The following is a 10,853-nucleotide window of genomic DNA, read 5'->3' as shown; positions in this document are numbered from 1 at the left end:
CGAGACCCTGAGAGACACCAGACGAGACCCGCCCATGCATGAACCGCCATGAAGACCGTTTGAGGTGGGATGCCGCTTGGACTCCATTTGATCGTGATCGCATATATGTAGATCTCAGACCCGATCGTTCACAGTCACGGTTCTCTCTCATCTCATCCGAAAACCACAGCCATTAGATCTCCTCAACCCCCACAACTCTCTCGGGCCGTAGGAATACTTCACCGAGCAGCCCCATCGCCATGTCCGCACCCCCAGTCCCCGCCGGCGCGACCCCTGCCGGGGCGGCCGCCGTCGACTTCATGGCCCTCAACAAGAAGTACACCGAGGAGAAGGAGAAGCGCCTCCGCGCCGACGGCAACGGCCAATACGTCGAGCTCGAGAAGGACGAACGCTTTCGCAAGCTCGCCGAGGACCCGTGGGTCGAGCACGCCAAGCTCAACGCGCAACCGCCTAACCTCAAGGACGGCGACGAGGTCAAGGTCGTCATCCTCGGCGCAGGCTTCGGCGGCCTGCTGTACGCGATCCGCTTCATCCAGGCCGGCCTGCGGGCGGAGGACATCCGCCTCGTCGACGTGGCCGGCGGGTTCGGTGGCACGTGGTACTGGAACCGCTACCCGGGCCTCATGTGCGACATTGAGAGCTACACGTACATGCCGCTGCTCGAGGAGACTGGGTACGTCCCGAAGCACAGGTACTCGTACGGCCCGGAGCTGATGACACACGCCGAGCGGATGGCCGAGATGTGGAACCTCACGGACAAGGGTGTGTTCCGGTCGCAGATTAGGAGCTACGAGTGGGACGACGAGGCGAAGAGGTGGGATGTTGTGGTCGAGCAGGGCCGTGGTCCCGGCGAGGAGCCTGTCACGATGAAGGTTCGGTCGCAGTTTGTGGTGCTGGCCAACGGTGTGCTGAATCATCCCAAGCTAGCGAAGAACTTAGAGGCCTTTGAGGGTGGTATGTTCCACACGGCAAGATGGAACTACGGTGTCACCGGCGGGCTGGGCACAGCGCCCGAGAACCCGCAGCTCACCGGTCTGGAAGGCAAGCGAGTTGGAATCATTGGCACGGGTGCGACGGCTGTCCAGGTTGTGCCACAGCTCGCCAAGTGGGCGAAGGAGCTTTACGTTTTCCAGAGGACGCCTTCGGCTGTTGATGAGAGAGGGCAGAGGCCCACCGATCCGGAGGAGTTCAAGACGGAGATCGCGACTGGGAGGGGTTGGCAACGCAAGCGCACCGAGAACTTCAATGAGTGGATTACTGGAGGCGAGCCGGGAGAGAACCTTGTGAACGACGGCTGGACGACGCTGAAGGCGTACAAGGCCATCATCGGTGGACCTCACGACGCACCGCTGAAGATGGAGGACATTCCTGGGCACCTCGGCAACCTGATGGCTCTCGACACGCCCAGATCAGAGAGACTTAGACAGCGTGTGGAGTCGATTGTCAAGGACAAGAAGACCGCCGAGGGCCTGAAGGCGTGGTACCCGGGCTGGTGCAAGCGCCCGACATTCCACGATGACTATCTACCGGCTTTCAACCTTCCCCACGTTCATCTAGTTGACACAGAGGGCAAGGGCGTGGACCATGCGACCAAAGACGGTCTCGTAGTCGGCGGGACGGAGTACCCCCTGGACGTCATCGTCCTCAGCACAGGATACAGACCGCCCGGCGAGAACATGGCTGAGCCGTCGTCGCAGTCCAACATGACCATCAAGGGCCGCGGCGGACAGCTCATCTCGGAGAAGTGGCTCACCCAGGGCCCCAGCACGCTGCACGGCGTCCTCACCAACGGGTTCCCGAACCTCTTCCTCACGGGCCCGATGCAGATGGGCGCGTCGTCCAACTTTGCCTACGTGACGGACATTGCGGCGCAGCACTCGGCGTACATCTTGGGCGAGGCGATGAAGCGGGCCGGCAAGAGCACGGACAAGGTGGTGATTGAGAGCACGGTGGAGGGCGAGGAAGGCTACGCTGCGAAGATCATGATGCACGCGGCGTGGTTCGCTGGAATCGCGACCTGCACGCCGTCGTACATCACCAACGAGGGCGAGCAGACCAAGCCGGAGGACCAGATGAAGAAGATGAGGGGCGCGCCGTTCCCCACGGGCATGAACAACTATACCAAGTTCCTGGAGGAGTGGCGTGCCGAAGGATCGCTGAAAGGAGTTGATATCACTGCATAGCGTTGGAGCATTTCGAGAGATTAAATGAGTGAATTTGTATTAAGGCGATATTTTGTACACTCTTCATCGTGCGAGGCCCTTGGCTAACGACTTTAGCAGATCAGCCGAAGCAACTGTGATCTTGCCTTCCCAGCGAAGGCTGGATGACGTTGAAAATCTTGAAGGTCCAGATTCCCATGGATTTAGAGCTCTTTTAAAGTGAAATTGACCAAAGTTCTCTCCGTCAAAAGATCTTGTCCAGGATCTTCTCACCCCCATCCAGGCGATCAGCCTCTTTCCTGAGAGCATCTGCCCTAAACCTTCGGAACGCAGTCTCGATCCTCGCTCGAGCCTCAGGGTCCTTGCTAATACTTCGAGCAGCGGAGGCGGTCCCCGACACGAAGCCGAGCTCGCCGCCCAGGAACAGACTCCCAAGCCCTAGTAGCGAGTAAGCCGCGATGTCGCCCGCTTTAGTCGGGGCCATTTTGTCTGTGACATCCGGGATGGGCTCTGCCCACTCGTTAGCATGGCATTCACAACTTTCACATACGTGCATGCGTTGACAAACCTGTTCTTCCACTGGCAAACTGCACATGCGTAGGCTTCTCAGTGGCCCGGAACGCTGCAAACATGTCCGCCCGCGCCCGTCTCAGCCGGAAGGCAAGGAAGAATCCCAGCCCCAAACCAACGACGGACCCGATCGTCGCGTGGGTGCTGACTCTGGCAGCTGCGCTCTTGAGAAGGTCGCGATCCGAATCTTTGAGGTCGTGTTCGAGATGCTTCTCGGCCAGGGCGGCGAGGTCGTCTGAGGAGGGCGACTTGCGGAATGCGGCGAGGGAATCGCGAGACATGGCTGCAAATTGCTCTTTTTGGGGGATTCTGGTGTTCGGGTCAGAAGAATATGATTTGCAAGTCAACAATGAGACAAATGGTGAGAGTTACTGAGATGTCTAGAGAGTCAAATATCGACAGTTCAGATGGCGTCTGGAATGCCATCGACAGGGGCAGCCAAGCTTTGGGTTTGGTTCGTCTTAGCGTGCGATGACGTCCTGCATACGTGATTGAACGTACACCGGAATGTGCGGAGAAAGTTCTGGATACCGGAATAGCTTCTTCGAACATCCACTGCAAGATTATCCCTTCATCTCTTCTAATAGAATTCAAGATGTTGTCTCTGGCACCCAAGCTGCTGTAGTTAGCCGTCGACACTCTCCTCTGGCTGCAAATGCTCGCCCACCAGTGCGTTTACTGGGCCTATGCGCTGTAGCGTCCCTCTGTGCCAGCGCCATGAGATGCACTTCTTCCAACCCTCATGTTCACGCGAGCTCATCTGAGGCCACATAACAACGCAAGGAACGACTTCACAAATAAAGCTCTTGTGAGAAAGAACTGCCCTTCGAACTCAATCCGGAACTTTGCGCGACGAGCACAGGCGGCAGGGCTGCGCGATGATCCACTGGGGACGATGGACGCGGGACAGCTAGGCCTTGCGCGCAGTCCATAGTCCCCGCTTTTGCAGTCACTGGTATCAGTCATTGGAAGGGTGGCCGAGTTGGTTATGGCGCCAGGTTAAGGTCAGCTTAACATCTGTTTCCTGGTGGGGCAACCCGCGCGAGTTCGAGTCTCGTCCCTTTCATCTTTTGCATTTTTGCCGTCCTCTGGGTCTGACTGGGTTTCTTTTTGATGGAACAAGAACAGAATTCTAGCTTTTGCATTACTTATTTCATCAAATCCTACTGCAGTGAAGTCCCTTATAGGCAAAAGGCTATTAGTTGCATCTGTTACTAAAAGGTTTAGGACTCTTGACAATCTACCTACCCTGTAGCCTTAAGCATACCGCCCCCGCTATTGTCTGAACCCTGTGATCCTCCGGGTCGTGCCCGAATGTGACGAGCCGCTAATCCTTTGTCTGGCCGCAAGTGTTTGATAAGTTTTTCTTCAATGTTGTCATTGGTCCTGTACTTGTGTCTTACCTACATTATGAACATTGTACTATCTGTAGTTTCAGACGCAGTTCATCTTAATCATACTGTTGGTGAGTTTCCTTCGCGTCAACCAATGTAGTCAGGTTCTGACTCTGTCTATGCTCCCATCTCTTCTGATCATCAAATGAAGTGAATGGCGATGGTGTCATCGCCATTTAGAACGCAGCCGTCAAACGTTGCGCTAGTTCTGCTACAGTCGGCCGTCGTGCCCAAGGCATCGCCAATCACTGGGTCGGGGCTAAGACTCTGGGTTACAAGGATGCAAGTTGGTCGTTAATCTGTCCGGGGACGCTCGACGGCAATCTCACAGCTAACTCTCAGCCGGGTATTGTCATTGCCGCCGAACAGGCTTCGGAAGACAATCTCAATCATCGAGAAGTAAGACGGAGGAATTTTAGCGGATACCCGCTCTTCACGGTCGCTTTCGACCACTGTATTAGTGCGTTATTGCTCCACTGCTTCTACAAAACAAGCTTCTTGTTCCGCTGCGACATGAGGGTCTCAATCTAACTCTAAACGAGAATAGGCGGGAACATTGTCTGCTCAGCGTTAGGTTCCCGTTAACTGCGTCAAAAGTTCCCCCAAAAGGCCACTGAACAAGGATATCTCTGGTATTTTCAGGCGGTTGGTCCCTGCTGGTTCTTCCTCGTGTGACACGCAGCCGACACGTAACCATGCATGTCCCAAGTGCTTGGTTTGCAGCAGGATGAACCGCTTTCCTCATGTTCGGGTCTCGGCACGAGCACTGCTGATCTGCTTTCCAACAGGCAGTTTGACTGGATAGGCTCAGGTCGCACAGCGGATGGTCGCCGTCTCAGCGCCAACGTAAGCTGTTACTGACCTTCCTATCTGGGCTCACTGGGGATTGTTCTTCCACATTGTCTCTATTGCTATCTACGCCGTTTCGTGTCCTGGGATTCATTGTCGATAATGAGCGGCCTTTTTCTCCGAAAGTACTCAAACGGCCACAATCGCCTGAGACCTACGGAATAGTCCATAGTTATGAGTTATCCATACAATACAATTACAGCACAAACCGAGTCATTTGGCCTCGTAACTATCTTCGCGTTTTGCGTTGCCGTACGGGCATCACTGCCTATCTCCGCGCGTAAGATTACGCCAGTCTCTTGGGAGTTGGACCACGCGCCGCTAACCTGCACCAAGGTGTCCCCTGCTGTGTGCCATCTCATGTGAATCGTTAAATGTTCGACCAAGTTCATCTGGTCTGACAGCATCTACTGCAGCCTGCCGTTCCCCATCACCAATCCCACCGGCAGCAGCGATGGACAACTTCACCGCCATCGCCGACTGTGAAGGGTCGTTCGGCCCCGCTGCATCGGTGTGCAGCGACCGTTTCGACTTCACGCTGCTCTTTGAACAATCGCTCCTCAACATCGGCCCGTCCGCCGCCCTGCTCTTGGCGCTCCCGCTCCGGCTGCAACAGCTGCTCCGTCAGCGCCGAAAGGTGCTCCGCCATCCCCTCAACGCCGCCAAAATCGTGACGTGTGTCACTTTTGGCGTGATCCAAATTGCGCTGGTCTCGCTGTGGGCTCAGGCGCCGTTCGCCAACCGCGTTTCCGTCGCCGCGGCAATCCTTGGGGTGCTAGATGCACTCGCACTCGGCGTGCTCAGCCATACTGAACACGTTCGATCGATCCGCCCTTCGACAATCATCAGTGTTTACCTTGTCTTCTCTCTGGCATTTGACGCAGTGCAATGCCGCACGCTATGGCTTCTTCCCGGATTGCAGAAACTGGCAGCAGTCTTCACGGCCTCATTGACGGTGAAGCTGGCGATGTTCATGCTAGAGGTCCAAGGGAAGCGCAGGTTCCTCGTTGCCGCGCTGCGCAACCTCAGCCCTGAGACGACCAGCGGCATCATCGGTCGTGGTTTCTTTTGGTGGCTCAACGGGTTGGTGACGCGGGGGTTCAAGGCGACTCTGTCACCCGCTGCGCTCTACGATATCGATGACGGTCTGAGATCCGAGGAGCTTCTCCAGCGACTGCTCCAGCAGTGGGACCAGCGCAAGGGAAAGGGCAAGTATGCACTTATCAAGGCGCTCTTCAGCTCGACCAAGAAGGCTTGCATTGCCACGGCTTTCCCCAGACTGGTTCTTATTGGTTTCAAATTTGCTCAGCCCTTCTTGATCAACAGAATCATCACCTACGTCGATGGCGATAAGGGATCCGACCCCAAGTCTGTGGCTTATGGACTCATCACAGCTACCGCAATGATCTATCTCGGCACAGCTGTACGTGCAATGGTCGTTCTAAGGGAAAATCCATGTGCTGATGACTTGCAACTAGATCGTGAATGGATTTTATCAACACAAACTGTATCGATTTATCACCATGGTTCGAGGGTCTCTCGCATCCTTTGTTCTGTCGAAGAATCTCGATGCCAATGCGGCTGCAGCTGAGGACTCATCGGCTGCTTTGACGTTGGTCAGCTCCGACGTGAGGAACATCTGCAGGTCCTTTGAGACACTCCATGAGGTCTGGGCGAATCCTGTAGAGATCGGCATTGCTATTTGGCTGTTGCAGAGACAGCTTGGACTTGGAAGCGTAGGCCCGGCTATCACTATCATAGGTATGGCCCTGTGGCGACTGCAAAGTTTAGGCACTGATTGTGGACAGTGTGCACCGTTGGCATGAGTAAACTTGGACAACTGATGCCCCCGGCGATGAAGCTATGGAGCGAGAACATCCAGACGCGCATCACTGTGACTTCAGAGGTCCTTGGTTCTATCAAGGAGACCAAGATGCTAGGAATGACGGAATTCCTCCAGAAGGTAATTCAGGATCTCAGAATCACTGAGCTAGTCAGGGCTAAGAAGTACCGTGCCATGATTACCTACATGAATGTCCTAGGTGAGATGTCGCATCAATTTTGTGTGATGGAGCCCATGACTGACTGGAATAGGAAATTGTCCGAGCATGATCGGTCCCGTCGTGACCTTCGGAATCGCGCTTCTTGCACAGAGAATCAATGCGGGAGGGTCGCTTTCTATTGCAACAGTCTTCACATCACTTTCGATCATTGACATGATTGCTGGCCCTCTAGCCCTGCTTATCTCTTCCGTACCAAGTTTGCTTGCCTCTCTGGGAAGCTTCGAGAGGATTGAAGATTTCGTCGGTAACGATCGTCCCTCAGAAGCCCCCACCACGATGGAGCAGGCAAGACCTACTCCCTCCGAGAGCGAAGACGGAGTTGAGATGCAGACCTTGACGACCAAGGGGTCTTCGAACCGAGATCATGTTGTTGCGGTCGAAGACGGCTCCATCTCAATCAAGGCTGGAGATACACCTATCTTAAAGGACATTAACCTTCACATTCTGCCTTCAACGCTGACAATCCTCATTGGTCGCGTTGGCTCTGGCAAAACAGTCTTGCTGCGAGGTCTTTTGGGCGAACTTCCCATGACCGGCTCCGTCAAGACCTTGGATGGAGGCGTGGCATACTGTGCGCAGACCACATGGCTCACGACCTCAACGGTCAAGGAAAACATCATCGCCCAATCACCACTGAATCAGGACTGGTATGATAAGGTCGTACATGCATGTGCCTTGCTGCCAGACTTTGCGAATCTGTCAAGTGGCGACGGTACTGTTGTTGGAAGCAAGGGCCAGTCTCTCAGCGGTGGTCAGAAGCAGCGTGTAGTGAGTCTTTTCTTGGCGCATTTGGAAGGCATCAAGTAATCTAACACACTTGTAGGCTTTGGCACGCGCGGTCTATGCGAGGAAACCTGTCTTGGTTGTCGACGATGCGCTTAGTGGATTAGATTCCTCTACCCAAAACCATATCTGGGACAATGTATTTGGCCAGAATGGTTTGGTTCGTCGGTTTGGAACTACCATCATCCTTGCAACACATTCATGTAAGTACCATCATGGTGCGGTGTCTATCATCGAGTGAGCTGACAAAACCCGCAGTAAGCTACCTGAAGTATGGTGATCATATCGTCATTCTCGGCGACGATGGTAAGATTGCCAACCAGGGGGCATTCACTGCTGTTCGACATAGCGCCTACCTCGAAACCTTGTCCATCGAGGACAACAAACACAGCAAAAACGATGAAAGCGGCATATCCACCCCCGAAACGTCAGAGAGAAGCAAAAGACCAAAGACACCGGAAGGGAACGACAAGGAACAGGATCTCCTGAGAAAGGCTGGAGATACGACTCTTTACTGGTACTATCTGAAGTCAATCGGTTGGCTGTATGGTTCTCTTGGGGCGCTGGGCATGTTCGGCGACTGTTTTGTCCGAGTATTTCCCCGTAAGTGGCCCCTTAGCCTTCATTGTGCCCGTTACTAACGGAATGGCAGAGGTTTGGTTGAAGTCCTGGACCGAGAATGATGCAAAGACCGGGGGGGCAGACACCAGCATGTACTTTGGCGTTTACGCTGGGATGTCTGTCGGCGGCTTGTTTATCATTGGATTGAATATTTGGTACGATGCACTGGAAAAGCCCAAGCGTTACATGAACTGACGGGCGTACAGGATGATGTTTGTCATGATTGTTCCCAAGTCATCTCAGAACCTGCATTGGAAATTGCTCCAGACCGTTATGAGGTGGGTAAAAACAGCTCCAATGATGGACAGAATTCACGCTGACACTTTGCAGAGCACCTTTGTCTTTCTTTCTTGTCAAAGACACCGGCGATCTACTGAATCGGTATGCTCCCCTTCGCATCCTTGATGCCCTCCCACACTAACATCAAGAAGATTCAGTCAAGACCTCTCCCATATTGACCGAGACCTCCCAACTGCATTGTTCATGACTGCTATCAGTAAGTGCGAAGTTTCTTCAGGAAGCACAGCGTTCTAACAAGGCGAAGCGGTTCTGGACTGTCTTGCTGGACTGGTTCTCATCATGATCGGTGCCAAGTACCTCGCGGCTGTGATCCCTGTCCTACTGGTCGCTCTTTACTGCTTGCAGGCCTTCTACCTGAGAACCTCCCGTCAAATGAGATTCCTTGACCTCCAGGCTCAGGCACCACTACTGACCAAACTGGTCGAGACGATCGATGGTATCTCTACTATCCGGGCATTTGGCTGGCAGGGTGCATTCCGCGACTCATCACTCCACCTCCTGGATCAGTCTCAGCGGCCTTACTACCTTCTGTTCTGCATCCAAAGATGGCTTACCTTAGTTCTCGACATCCTTGTTGGCGCCATTGCAGTTCTTCTCGTCTCGCTAGCAATGACGATTCCGGAATCGACCAGCACTGGTGCAATCGCTATTGCGCTTTACAACGTGCTCAATTTCAACGCGTCGCTCGCCACTCTCATCACCTCTTGGACGGAGCTTGAGACGTCTCTGGGTGCCATCTCAAGATTGAGAACCTTCGAATCCAAGACGCCAGTTGAGCCATCCCCTCCACCAGAGGAGCAAGCAACCCTCCCGCCCAATTGGCCTTCGGAAGGTCGTCTTGAGATCAACAACATCACAGCATCTTATTCCCCAGACACTAGGCCAGTGCTGCAGGACATATCACTCACTCTGCAGCCAGGTGACAAGGCCGCAATATGTGGGCGCACTGGCAGCGGCAAGTCAACACTGACCCTCACCATCTTCAAACTCTTGGGCTTGAACTCAGGCTCAATCGTAATCGACGGCATCGACATCTCCCAAGTGCCAAACAACGTGCTTCGCCGCCGTCTCATCGCCATTCCCCAGGAACCTCTGCTCATCCCCGGAACGCTGCGCACTAATCTCTTTCCGCACACCGAGGGTCTCAGCCTCCATGAGATCCCCTCAGATGAAGCCCTCATCTCCGCCCTCACAAAGGTGTCCTTGTGGTCAGCAATCTCCCTCAGTGGCGGTTTAGACACCGATGTCTCCAATCTGGCCTTGTCAAAGGGCCAGAAGCAACTTCTCTGTCTCGCACGCGCCATCGTCCGCAAGCACTCAAGCAAGATTCTCGTTCTCGATGAGGCGACGAGCGCCGTTGACCAGGAGACGGAGGAGATGATGGCCAAGATTATCGAGAACGAGTTTGCAGCTCATACTGTGGTATCTATAGTTCATAGGCCACAGGCGCTGCGGGGATTGCACATGGTGGTGACTCTCCAAGATGGCAAAATCCTGAAGATCGGCCCTCCTGAGCTGTGACAAGGCACTTGACTTTTCGATTTATCCGCAACGTTTCATAGACTTTCGGACATACTGCACTCAAATATATTAATGGATGATTTGTTTGTTTACGGGTGCAGTTCCGAAACTTCCGTGTTCAAGATTGATTAATTCGGCACGGTGATCTTTAGCCAGAACTGGACAATCAAGTGAAACCTGGAACCTGAGGTCTTTGAGTTGCATCTGCATTTCCATATTTCGTGCCTCCTTTTTCCATAAGATTTTGTTCCGGAAGTAATGTGACGCGAGCAAAATAACTCAGTCTTTATCCCCACGGGACTTCCGGATGTGGGTGTCAGTCTCAGTCGTTGTGGAGAGCGCAGGTGGCCTTGGACTCCAAATGAGCTAGCTGCTGTCTTCAGTGGAATGATCATGGACCCGAGTCGAGTCCTTCTAAATTCTGTCCGTAATAAAGTCTGCCTAGATGTGTAAACACCAGTCCTCTTCGGTGCCATCGGATTTAGTAGCTGTGCGCCAGATCGTTACTTCAGAGAACAGTGAGTTGAAAGAGTGCTAGTTTGTTTGCGTAGCATATTGCCATCCGCTTCACGAGTTCCGCGGAAACTAGG

At 53.8% G+C, this 10,853-nt stretch overlaps 3 protein-coding genes across 3 annotated transcripts; 2 read left to right on the top strand and 1 right to left on the bottom strand.

The window, feature by feature from the left end:
* Positions 1-239: 239 nt before the first annotated feature.
* On the top strand, positions 240-2,183 carry GCG54_00010365 (FAD-binding monooxygenase ausC; the record flags this gene model as incomplete). Its single annotated transcript, XM_045410290.1, has 1 exon — positions 240-2,183. The coding sequence occupies one exon, from the start codon at positions 240-242 to the stop codon at positions 2,181-2,183; it is 1,944 nt and encodes a 647-aa protein (XP_045270188.1).
* A 223-nt stretch (positions 2,184-2,406) lies between these two features.
* On the bottom strand, positions 2,407-3,013 carry GCG54_00010364 (uncharacterized protein; the record flags this gene model as incomplete). Its single annotated transcript, XM_045410289.1, has 2 exons — positions 2,407-2,672; positions 2,731-3,013. The coding sequence occupies 2 exons, from the start codon at positions 3,011-3,013 to the stop codon at positions 2,407-2,409; spliced, it is 549 nt and encodes a 182-aa protein (XP_045270187.1).
* Positions 3,014-5,429: 2,416 nt separating this feature from the next.
* Positions 5,430-10,263, top strand: GCG54_00010363 (ABC transporter FUM19; the record flags this gene model as incomplete). Its single annotated transcript, XM_045410288.1, has 12 exons — positions 5,430-6,398; positions 6,454-6,736; positions 6,784-7,017; positions 7,070-7,685; positions 7,743-7,806; positions 7,862-8,024; positions 8,080-8,424; positions 8,474-8,597; positions 8,649-8,720; positions 8,773-8,823; positions 8,874-8,938; positions 8,987-10,263. The coding sequence occupies 12 exons, from the start codon at positions 5,430-5,432 to the stop codon at positions 10,261-10,263; spliced, it is 4,263 nt and encodes a 1,420-aa protein (XP_045270186.1).
* Between the last annotated feature and the right edge of the window lie 590 nt (positions 10,264-10,853).

Source organism: Colletotrichum gloeosporioides (assembly GCF_011800055.1).
Source record: "Colletotrichum gloeosporioides strain Lc1 chromosome Unknown consensus_8, whole genome shotgun sequence".
Lineage (NCBI taxonomy): Eukaryota > Fungi > Ascomycota > Sordariomycetes > Glomerellales > Glomerellaceae > Colletotrichum > Colletotrichum gloeosporioides.
The sequence above is the reverse complement of the archived record's forward strand: the minus strand, read 5'-3'. Positions and strand labels throughout refer to the sequence as shown.